We start from the raw sequence: 11,805 nt of genomic DNA, 5'->3' as shown, positions 1-11,805 counted from the left end.
CCCAATAATTGGGTGAACGATTTGTACTTGGAACCCCTGGCATTACCAGTTTATACTGTCGTACCAGTTTAAGTCCAAGGTAAATTTTCTTGTTTAAACTTTATACCAAAGACCAAAGAGTGTTAGCAACTCATACTTACCTCAAATGAAAAGCTTTAACCCAATGACCTTTTCTATACTATGAATTCATGTAGTTTTGAATTACTTTTTATTTAAAAGTTATATTTTTATAAAGTTTTATAGTGCAAATAGTTAAACCGATTGAACCACTTGATACAACCAGTTACACCATTTCTGAACCCAACCCGTTAAATTCATAAAAAGATTTTCAATAATAATAATAATAATAATAATATTATTGTTGGTAAAGCCTCCGTGGACTAAAGTAATAAAAGATAATAAAAAAGCAGAAAGGATACCGCGGGGATGTCGCTACAAAGTTGTAACATCCGCCCGCCGAATCAAAGAGAGAGAGAATGAGAATAATATTGTGAGTGCAGGTAATGAATTGAAGATGTTTCTGCTTCTACAGCTGTAATAAATTATTCAACATTCCATTCCATTCAAGTAAAGTAACACCACCACCACCCTGTTTCTGGGTTTCTCCGTTCATCTTTCAATTCAATAAAACCCATGATTTCTTTCATCTCTCCCACATGGCTTCTCACTTAATTTCAACAATCACAAGTTTTTACACTCTGTAACCAAAAACAAAAACCTTAATTTGTGGTCTGATGGCGGAACATGGGAATCATAAGCCCAAAAGATTGTATCAAACCTGGAAAGGAACCAATGTAAGTTGCTTTTTTGATTTTGAAATTATCTGGAACACTGCAGGTATTAGAAATTCTGTCTTTTCAAGTGTGATTTATTATTATTATTATTATAAAATTATTTAGTCAAATTATCTAACATCAATTATTTTGATTTAATTGAATGGAAATGATGTGATTGCAAAAGGGTAATTGATAAATCTTTTTATTTGAGCTTCTAGTTATTGAGAAAATCAACTTGCCTTTATATTTCAAGATAATATGATAACATCATGTATGTATGATTTCAAGAAATGTTGTACATATCTAGTGTTCCTAAATTATTTTTTTAACTAAACTGAAGTTTTCTCAAAATCTGTACAAGAAAAGCTTGTACCTTTTTTTAAAGAAAGTTTTAACTTCAAATTTGAAATAAAGCCTTTACTTTTCAAGATAATTGGTATGGTTCAAGATATATTGTGCAAATCAAATGTTCCTAAATCCTTTTTAGCTAAACCAAAGTTTTCTCAGAATCTATACAAGAAAAGTTTGTACATTTTTAAAGAAAATCTCAACTTCAAATTTTGAAATCAAGCCAAATACTTTTCAAGATAATTTTGATAAAATCATTCAAGAAATATTGTATAATAAATCAAGTGTTCCTAAATCATTTTTAGCTAAACCAAAGGTTTCCCAGATTCTAAACAAGAAAAGCTTGTACCTTTCAATAGAAATCTCAACTTCAAAAGTGATATAAAGCCGGATACTTTTCAAGTAAATTTGATACATCATGTAAGATTTCAAGATCTTATTTTTGCACAAAATATATCATTTTACAATATTGAAAGTCATTTGATTTGATTCTAGATTCATTACTGGATCTTTTAATTGATAGTTTGAAATAATGGCATCACGTTTTCTGTTATCTGAAACTTAACTAGTCTTTTATATTATAATGATCTCAGAGATTCTTTTGCGGGGGACGGTTGATCTTCGGTCCTGATGTGTCTTCTATATTTTTGACCACAGTCATGATTGGAGGACCTGCTTTATCCTTTTGTATTAAAGTTTATCACACCATTAGTGTGAATGAGAAAGATAGTAAAGATAGTTTTTACTGGTACATTGTACTGTTTGTGGCAGCACTTCTCACTTGTTTGGTAAGCAAAATCTTATTTTTTTAAACTTAATATATGAAATGATTATATGATTTTCTCAAATATTCAGTTGCTTAATAGTTGCAAGAAAACACATGTTTTATGAGAAAATAAATAATTCTTATCTAACCCTCATTTTTACAGTGTTTTTAATACTTTCAATCTACATTTCTTGTTTTTAACAATATGTAAAAGATAATTATAGAAGTTTTAGATGATAACTGTATTTTTTATAAAAGTTAATACAAAATTTATAAAAGGTTATTGCTAAGAGGTAACATATTAGAACGGATTTTATAAATCTATGTATTTTATTGAATTACTTTTCTAAATAATACAGGATGTGTTATTTCTTTTCTTGACATCAAGTAGAGATCCAGGAATAATCCCACGAAACACAAAGCCACCTGAATCTGATGAAGCATTTGATATGAACACACCTTCAATGGAGTGGATCAATGACCGAACTCCTCATTTGAGATTACCAAAAACTAAAGAAGTGATTGTGAACGGTCATCCGGTCAATGTCAAATATTGTGACACGTGCATGCTTTATCGTGCACCTCGGGCCTCACATTGCTCCATCTGCAACAACTGTGTTCAAAAGTTTGACCATCATTGTCCGTGGGTCGGTCAATGCATTGGCCTAGTAAGTTGATTAAATCTAACAGTTAGATAGATTTTGGTTATGTTTTATCATAACGGGCCAAAATGGGTAACGCCAAAATATTTAACTAAAATGAAAGCGGGTTGAGCGGGTCAAAACTTGGTCAAAGTGTGTTTTTGCATTTTGTTAGTTGTATTTAGTTATAATTAGGGTTTTAGCCCATATAGTTGGCTAAAGCCCATGGGCCTTTTATGGGTTGATAGCTAGGGTTTATTTGTGTATAAATAGATGTAGTTGTTTATGTATTTCTCACACCTTCAAGTAAAAAACATTACTTTCACTACAACCATCTTCTTTACATGGTATCAGAGCTACGGCTCTCGATCCAAACCCTAGCCGCGATCTGACCCGAACCCGAGTCTGACCAGCCGTCACCAGCAGCCTTCAGATCTGAAACAAGCCCCTGCCTTGTTGTTCTGTCCTGTCACGAAATCTTTTTTTTTCCGACCGTGAAAGTACTGTTCACCGACGAGCCTGTTCACGCCGGAAATTACTCTTCATGCCGGAAATTACTGTTCATGCCGGAAATCACTGTTCACTGCCGGAAGTTACTGTTCGTTTGCCGGAATTTCTGTTCACTGCCGGAAAGTTACTGTTCGCTGCCAGAATTACTGTTCGCTGCCGGGATTAACTGTTCACGACGATTAACTGTTTACGCCGGAATCTGTTCCCCGCCCTCCACCCGCACTTGTTACTGTTCACAGTCAATTTTCAGTTTTGTGTATCACTATGGGCGAAAATACATACATGTATACATTTACTAAAGAGGAGCATGATCTTATTCAACGGTTTCTTACCTCCCAGTTGCCTCATCCTCAAACCAGCTCGGCACATTCAGGTAAACCTTCTAGCCTTGACTTATCATGGGTGATTGATTCTGGAGCCACACATCACATGACTGGGAATCGGGGTATTTTTTCTAGTCTTCAAAATGTTTCCCATGCACCGGTACGTCTTGCCGATGGATCTTCATGTCCCGTTCTCGGCATAGGATCCATCAGTAACTCGGAAAACCTAAAACTGTCTTCTATCCTATTTGTTCCTAAATTTCCTACCAGTCTTTGTTCAGTGAGTCAGATTACCAAACAAAACAACTGTTCTGTGACCTTTTACCCAACTCACTACGTTTTTCATGAACTAGGAACAAACCGGGTAATTGGTACTGGTTTTGAATCAGGAGGTCTCTATCGTATATCCCCGTTTTGGCATCCTGTAGCAAACTTATGTGATTCCGCTGTCAGGGAGGCTCACTGTCAGTTAGGTCATCCCTCTACAGCGGTTCTGAGGCAAATGCGACCAGATTTACCACTTTCGTCTTTTAATTTTCATTGTGAGTCGTGTCAACTTGGTAAACATACCAGGCGTCCCTATCCCCCTAGGGTGCCCAATCGAGTCAGTTCTTGTTTTGAACTGTTGCATTCTGATGTATGGGGTCCTTGCCCTATCAAATCTACGTTGGGTTTTGAATATTTTATTACCTTTATTGATGACTATTCTCGCACTACTTGGGTTTATTTGTTGAAATCTCGTAGTGAGGTATTTTCCATATTTCGAGAATTTAATGCTTATGTTCAAAACCAATTTAACACCACCATTAAAACTTTTCGATCTGATAATGCTAAAGAATATTTTTCCACCGACTTTTCTTCATACTTAAAAACCAACGGCATTATTCATGAATCATCGTGTGCTTATACATCTCAACAAAATGGTGTGTCCGAACGCAAAAATCGTCACATATTGGATGTTGCTCGCACAATCATGATCCAATCACGTGTTTTTCATCGTTTTTGGGGAGATGCCGTTCTCACTGCCACATATCTGATTAACCGCATGCCCTCAACCGTTCTTCATGGTAAAACACCGTTTTCTGTACTATTTCCCAACGATGATCCATTTCCTCTCGCACCTAAAATATTTGGTTGCGTCGCCTATGTTCATGACCATAGTCCAAAAACCATCAAACTTGATCCCCGAGCCATTCGTTGTGTCTTTCTTGGTTACTCACGGGTTCAAAAAGGGTATCGATGCTATAGCCCATCACTTCACCGATACTTTACCAGTGCCGATGTCACTTTTCACGAGTCTCCTTACTTTCTCGAGTGTTCCACTCCTGTTTCTGACCCGTTTCCCGACCTCGATATACCCACATCTCCCTTCATCCCCACCATTCCTGTGTCAATTCCTTCTACCGATCCAATCTCTACTGATTCTGACCCACCGACAGAATCTCCGCCACTGCTTTTCACATATGCTAGGCGGGGTAGGGGTCAAACATCAGCGACTCTTGATTCACACCCTGGCCACGACCCCGAAATACCCTCCGATACTCCGTCTACATCTGAGCAATCCACACCTCTCACTAATACATCCTTACCCGATCCAACAACCTCTGATACACCCGTTTATGATCCTCCTGGTGCCCCACTTCCCGATATACCTATTTCCTTTCGCAAGGAACCCCGGAAATGTACTCGTTACCCAATTCAGGACTATGTTGCCTACACCCACCAATCTCCTGAATCTCATGCGTACACCACTACCCTTGATTCCTACCCGATTCCCAAGAATGTGACGAGCGCTCTCGCTCACCCAGGATGGAGACAGGCTATGGAAGATGAAATTGGGGCTCTAAAGTCCAATCATACATGGGATCTTGAAACACTTCCTAAAGGGAAGCGTATTGTTGGTTGTCGTTGGGTGTTTACGGTTAAACTACACCCGGATGGCTCCTTACACCGCTTAAAGGCTCGGTTGGTTGCAAAAGGGTATTCTCAGGCATATGGCATTGATTACGATGAAACCTTCTCTCCGGTTGCTAAAATGTCATCTGTCCATATTTGTATCGCTCTTGCTGCCATTAATCATTGGCCGCTCCATCAGCTTGATGTCAAGAACGCCTTTCTTAATGGTGTTCTTGAGGAGGAGGTATATATGGAGCGGCCCCCAGGGTTCGTTGTTGAGGAGGAGGCCTCGAAAGTTTGTAGACTACGTCGTTCTCTATATGGTCTTAAACAGTCTCCCAGGGCATGGTTTGGTCGATTCTCTAGTGTTATGGGACAGTTTGGGATGACTCGGAGTGCCTACGATCACTCTGTCTTCTTTAGACACCAGAAAGGAAAGAGGATTATCGTAGTTGTTTATGTGGATGACATTATAATCACAGGTGATGACGAGGTCGGGATTATCGAACTCAAGCAGTTTCTTCAGTCTCAGTTTCAGGTCAGCGACTTAGGTCGATTGAGGTATTTCCTTGGCATAGAAGTATCCCGCTCTCCACAAGGAATACTTCTCTCCCAACGAAAGTATGTTCTTGATATGTTAACTGAATGTGGCTTACTGGGTTGTAAACCTGTTGATACCCCAATGCTTCCTACAAAGAAACTCCTCCCAAAGGAAGGAAATCCAATGAAAGATCCTGAGCGATACAGACGGTTGGTTGGTAAACTTAATTATTTAACCGTCACACGACCGGATATCTCCTTTACTGTCAGTGTTCTGAGCCAATTTATGGCTACACCATACACCGGTCACTGGGATGCTGCCATTCGTGTCTTAAGATATCTTAAGACCTCACCTGGCTTGGGTATATTATACTCCGATCAGGGTCATTGTCGTGTAGGTGCCTTCACGGAAGAAGGAGATGGTCGGATATCAGGGTTCTCAGATGCAGATTGGGCAGGTTGTCCGATTTCTCGACGATCTACCACCGGATATTGTGTGTTTGTTGGAGGAAATCTTGTATCATGGAAGAGTAAGAAGCAACACACGGTTTCCCGGTCGAGTGCCGAATCGGAGTATAGAGCCATGGCAGATGTAACATCAGAGATGACATGGGTTCGTCGTCTTCTCAGAGAGCTCGGGGTTGTTTCTAATGACTTGATGAGGTTATACTGTGATAGTCAGTTAGCCATTCACATAGCCAAGAATCAAGTATTTCATGAGAGGACAAAACATATTGAGGTCGACTGCCACCTTATCAGAGATCGAGTAGTAGGCACACAAACTGATCCTCCTTCCATTCAACCAGTTCATGTGAAGACAAATTTTCAGCTAGCAGACATTCTAACTAAACCGCTCCGGAAAGCTCAGATAGATTTTATTTGTAACAAGTTGGGCATGATTAACATCTATGCTCCAACTTGAGGAGGAGTGTTAGTTGTATTTAGTTATAATTAGGGTTTTAGCCCATATAGTTGGCTAAAGCCCATGGGCCTTTTATGGGTTGATAGCTAGGGTTTATTTGTGTATAAATAGATGTAGTTGTTTATGTATTTCTCACACCTTCAAGTAAAAAACATTACTTTCACTACAACCATCTTCTTTACACATTTTGATGCATGCAACCTTCTGAATGTTTTATCTATAACGAGTCAAATAGGTTGAAATTTGCTCAAGGTGTGTTTGTGAATTTTGATGCATACAACCTCCTAGATGGTTTATCTCTAACTGGTCAAATGGGTCGAACATTGGTCAAAGTGCGTTTTTTGAATTTTTGATGCATACAACCTCCTGAGTGTTTTATATCTAACGGGTCAATTGGTCAAATGGGTCGAAAGTATCTCAAAGTGTGTGTTTAAATTTGAAGCATACAACCTCCTAAATTTTTATATCTAGCGGGCCAACTGGTCAAAGGGATCGAAAGTTGCTCAAAGTGTGATTTTGAATTTTGATGCATACAACCTCCTGAATATAGTTTATCTCTAACTGGTCAAATGGTCAAAGGGGTCAAAAGGTACTTAAACGATTCAACCTGACTAATGCAATAAACAAGCTAAATCATTTCATTCAAAACTTTACATTGAAATAATATATTTTTTAACCATATCTGACTCACTAACTGCTATAATGTTATTATTGCAGCGTAACTATCGGTTCTTCTACATGTTTATATTTACATCAACTGTCTTGTGCTTATACGTGTTCGGCTTTTCGTGGGTCCACATTGTTCAAAACAAAGAGGGCGTTTTGAAGGCTTTGCAAAAAGACATATTATCAGATGTTCTTATTATATACTGCTTTATCACTGTTTGGTTTGTGGGCGGGCTTTCGGTTTTCCACTTTTATCTCATTTGCACAAACCAGGTGATCTACTTTTTAAAAATCTACATAAATTTTGTATACAATATCTTTTACTTTAATTTTACTCCAATTTATGTGGGGAAGGGGTGGGCCGTAGAGCAATGGGTTGAGTTAATTCTAAATTTTTGTGCCCGTAGAAGTGGGATTCTGATCCATATTCCAGAATTTCTAGCCAAATAGGGTTATGTTGTCTCTCTAATGGGTCAAATAAAAAGCTTATTAATTATGTTAAATTTTTGCAAGAACACGCAGAACAAATCTAAACCATTTACTCATTTAGCTTGTGATCAACAGTTCATAATTTCTAAATTTCGTACTACTTAGTATATACACATTGTCGGTTATTGCTAAATATAGACAGTCATTATTATGTGCGTGTATACATACACTGAAAACTTTGCTATTGATACAGACGACATATGAAAATTTCCGATATCGGTACGATAAGAAGGAGAATCCATATCATAAGGGAATGGGAAGGAACCTTCAAGAAGTCTTTCTATCAAAAATTCCTCCTTCATTGAATAACTTTCGGGCATTTGCGTGTGAAGATGAAAACATGGTAACCGAGGCAACAGACCCAGATGATGTACGCACCTCGAAGGAAAAAATCGATATTGAAATGGGAAATAAACTTTCAGAATCAAATGGGATTTCACTTCCTGAAATTCTGCAAAATCTGCATTATGATGAACTGGAGGGAAACTTGAAAAACGAGGGAAATGCAGACCTTGATATTCAACCGTCTCCCTTTATTTTTGAACCCGAGAAACGTGACGAGGAAGTCATCGCTCGTGAAACCGAAACTTTTCATCAAGTATAGAGGTAGTCATTGTTACTTTTACTTATTTTTTTTGGCTTTCAGCTTGTCATTTGACACATTTATTACCTATGATTGGGTCTAATTGGGTAAACCATAGTAATGAAGATATGATGTTGATTTTTATTTTATTTTTTGTGCAGTGGCATTTTCGGTTGTCTTGTGAACGTGGAAGACGAATGCAGACGCTTTTTATAGATCAAATACAATTCGGCTGTAACTTTGGCCTGTTAACTTTCTTCTGTGATCAAACACATCCAGTACAGATTATTTACTGTTTTTGGGTTATTTTTTGTTTCATTTTTTGTTCTATTTGATGATGATGAATTGGACCATTGTATGTGTATGATATGAAGTTTTCTGTGACTATTTTCTGCATTGTGTTTTTTGAGCACTAGTGATTGCTTAAAGTTATTTTCACAGGTGTCTAAATGAACATGTGAAGTTAAGTCAGCGAACGATACACTCAATACACTATCAAATGTACATAAGATCATTCTTGACAATATTAACCAACCAACAAACTGCTTGAAACAATCCGTCACATTACCTAGATATAAAACAAACTACAACTGAAAAGTAGCAAAACACTAGCCTTTCACTTTCATTGCTGCAGAACAACTTCAATGACTCAGACCAAGATCACAAACGAAAAACATTAACCATTGTTCCAAACCTTCAGAACCACTGACCAGATTCATTAGCCATCAGAAAGCAGCTGAGGATGTTCTTCGGAGCTGATGCTTTGGTTTGGCTGGTGGGACCCACGGTATTACCTTCTCCACCTCCTGCAAATACAGATGCACCAGTGTTATACTTAAAAATTTAGAGGTCACTAAATCGATGGTCATGTAATGATGAACATCCAGCAAAAGTGTATAAATTTGAACTTAAATCATCAATCAAACACATATTTTAAGTTTTTAACCCACATGTTCACTTGTTTCATATTCATGAGCAAGAATACTAGCTTCACAATGCTAAGTTAAAGCTCAACATCCACATAAAAAAGCAGTGTAAATAAATTCTCATTTTCATATCAACATCTTTAATGAGCTTTCAAAGTGACATTAAATATGTAGCCTTGTAGGTAGATCCATCACCAAAATCAATAACAAGAAAAAAGCCGGTTGCATAACATACAACATGTTGCCTTAAATGTGTCAAATTATACAAACGGTAACACGCAATACAGAGAAAGATTCCAAGAAACAGACATACCTTTTCCCTCCTGAGTCTTTCATTTTCCTCTTCTAAACGCGAAACTTTGTTCTCCAACTCATGTGTATAAGCCTGTTCAGCCATACATCACATGTTCACAACACAAAACAGAAAAAAAAAACATCAACCGATTGAAATAACTACCTGTTTCCTTGCTCGTGAGCGCGCAGCAGACTCCCTATTCTTTATCATCCTCTTTTGCCTCCTTTCCACCGTCTTCTCCATCACATCTCCAGAAGCATATCTTTTCCTTCCCGACAGATGTCGGTCCGATAAACCACTCATTAACGAGGTAGGCGACATATAACCGACATCCATCAAAGGTTGTTGAACTTGGTAACGGCCCACCATTACCACATTCTGTTGCTGAATCACCGGAGCTTGGTAACTGCCCATCCACTGCGTTTCTTTATTCTCAAGATCCCGTTCTTGGATTCTCTTCCCGGGAGAAGATTCCGCAACAATCCCTGCTTTCACCAAGAAATCTTCAAGTGTCATCTCACCAAGCGTCGGTTGTCGCTTCCCATCACTCTTGCTAATATTATCATCATTACCATTACCATTACTATTACCATCATCATTATCGTCACCAACATTCTTTTTCCTTTTTTGCCCTTGTTGAATATCCAGCCACACTTCATCAACCGTCTTCTTCGTGACACCCGAATCAATCTGCGCGAGTCCCGGCGCGTGACTGCTCATCCCATGATTCGCTTCAGCAGCACAAACACTCTTCAAAAGCTCATCAAGATTCATACTATTAAAAGGCTTCCCTAAATCCCCTAACTGCTGTTGAACTTCATCCAATGTCAAATTATACAACGATCCTTGCCTCGACAACCCGTCCAACATCGATTTCCCCGGTCCACCGTTCGATCCCATCGTTTGAGTCCCCATCAAACCCTAATCACCACTACCCCCACAAATCCCACAAATAAAAATTCAAGATTCCAAATACCCACAAAAAGATTTACACTTTACTTCATATCAAACCCTAATTATCACCAAACCCACAAATTCCACAAAACCCACAAATAAAAATTCAAGATTCCAAATACCCACAAAAAGATTTAAACTTTACATCAAATCAAACCCTAAAGAGTGAAGAATTGCAGCTTGGAGGATCGAATTAGGTTTAATTGACGCCATGCATGAACATCAGTAGCAGCTATGGTAAATGCGCATGAACAATGGAATAAATTAGGGATTCGAAGTGAAATCAGGCATCTGTAACAGTGAATATGTTGAATTTGGTTGATTGAAGGTTAAAGACGAAGGATTTGGACATACCGTACGCTCTGTGTTCTCAGATATTTGAGTCAATTATTAAAAATTAGTATCGCCATGGACGGACGGACGGACCTTTAATAATAATAATAAATTTTTTTTTTTTTTTCAAATCGAATCTATTGTTTTCTCTTTTAATTTTTTTTTTTTTTTAATCGAAGTTTTATATAATTTACTATAAAACGATTACAATAAAGTGGCAGGCAAACGGGCAACAAGCTGCGCCGCAACCCCCATTACAATAATAATGTGACTTTTGATTTATAAAAGAATAAACTTTTGTTTCGTCCAGGAATAATAATGTCATTGGAGTTAGGGGCCAGAGTTAAGCAATGATTAAACACTGTTTGTCTTTTTAACGTGTTTGGAACCACTCTAATACTCGGTTAAGTTTTTTAGGTGGAAGGTCAAACATTTATGCTGATTTTAACGTTCCAAACTATGACTGAAAGTTCGTGTCTTAATGTGCTTAACAGGTTAGAGATGGCGTATTTAACACAAGTATCAAACATGAAAATGACTCGTTTAACACTTGAATTTGATGGTTTGAGTGTGACAGTTATACGTTTTGTGTGCTAAGAAGGAGAAATGATGTATTCTAGACTCCTAATTTTAATTATTTTTAAAAAAGTGTAAGTTTGCATACAGCATTTTTTGCTAAACAGGTCTTATCGTGTTTAAACAGACGTCAATACGTCAGTCATGCCTGACTCACCTAAAAACACCATCTAAAAAGAAACCCACTGTTCTAAATAAAACTCTTAAGTCTAGTTGAAGTTTAGACCTTAAGATCCATATGACCAAGTACCAATGACTAAG

The 11,805-nt window shown here is 37.8% G+C and overlaps 2 protein-coding genes across 2 annotated transcripts; one reads left to right on the top strand and one right to left on the bottom strand.

Moving 5' to 3' along the window:
• The first annotated feature begins 734 nt into the window (after positions 1-734).
• On the top strand, positions 735-8,848 carry LOC143545119 (putative protein S-acyltransferase 4). The gene is made up of 6 exons (XM_077037059.1): positions 735-794; positions 1,718-1,912; positions 2,250-2,558; positions 7,440-7,661; positions 8,071-8,483; positions 8,622-8,848. The coding sequence occupies exons 1-5, from the start codon at positions 735-737 to the stop codon at positions 8,479-8,481; spliced, it is 1,197 nt and encodes a 398-aa protein (XP_076893174.1). The 3' UTR covers positions 8,482-8,483; positions 8,622-8,848.
• Positions 8,849-9,138: 290 nt separating this feature from the next.
• Positions 9,139-10,985, bottom strand: LOC143545120 (ABSCISIC ACID-INSENSITIVE 5-like protein 2). Its single transcript, XM_077037060.1, has 3 exons — positions 9,844-10,985; positions 9,700-9,771; positions 9,139-9,266 (listed from the first exon to the last, which is right to left on the bottom strand). The coding sequence occupies exons 1-3, from the start codon at positions 10,594-10,596 to the stop codon at positions 9,186-9,188; spliced, it is 906 nt and encodes a 301-aa protein (XP_076893175.1). The 5' UTR covers positions 10,597-10,985; the 3' UTR covers positions 9,139-9,185.
• Between the last annotated feature and the right edge of the window lie 820 nt (positions 10,986-11,805).

The sequence above is a fragment of the Bidens hawaiensis genome, unplaced genomic scaffold, assembly GCF_021521415.1.
Source record: "Bidens hawaiensis isolate Kalapana, Puna unplaced genomic scaffold, B.hawaiensis_p1.1 tig00013821_1, whole genome shotgun sequence".
Classification (NCBI taxonomy): domain Eukaryota; kingdom Viridiplantae; phylum Streptophyta; class Magnoliopsida; order Asterales; family Asteraceae; genus Bidens; species Bidens hawaiensis.
Note: the sequence above shows the minus strand (reverse complement) of the source record. Positions and strands in the feature narration are given on the sequence as shown.

Coding starts and splice junctions, on each gene's coding strand:
- LOC143545119 (XM_077037059.1), top strand. CDS start 735: ATGGCGGAACATGGGAATCATAAGCCCAAAAGATTGTATCAAACCTGG. Junction 795..1,717: donor AAACCTGGAAAGGAACCAAT/GTAAGTTGCTTT, acceptor TAATGATCTCAG/AGATTCTTTTGCGGGGGACG. Junction 2,559..7,439: donor TCGGTCAATGCATTGGCCTA/GTAAGTTGATTA, acceptor TTATTATTGCAG/CGTAACTATCGGTTCTTCTA.
- LOC143545120 (XM_077037060.1), bottom strand. CDS start 10,596: ATGGGGACTCAAACGATGGGATCGAACGGTGGACCGGGGAAATCGATG. Junction 9,772..9,843: donor GCTCACGAGCAAGGAAACAG/GTAGTTATTTCA, acceptor ATGGCTGAACAG/GCTTATACACATGAGTTGGA. Junction 9,267..9,699: donor AAAGACTCAGGAGGGAAAAG/GTATGTCTGTTT, acceptor CTGTATTTGCAG/GAGGTGGAGAAGGTAATACC.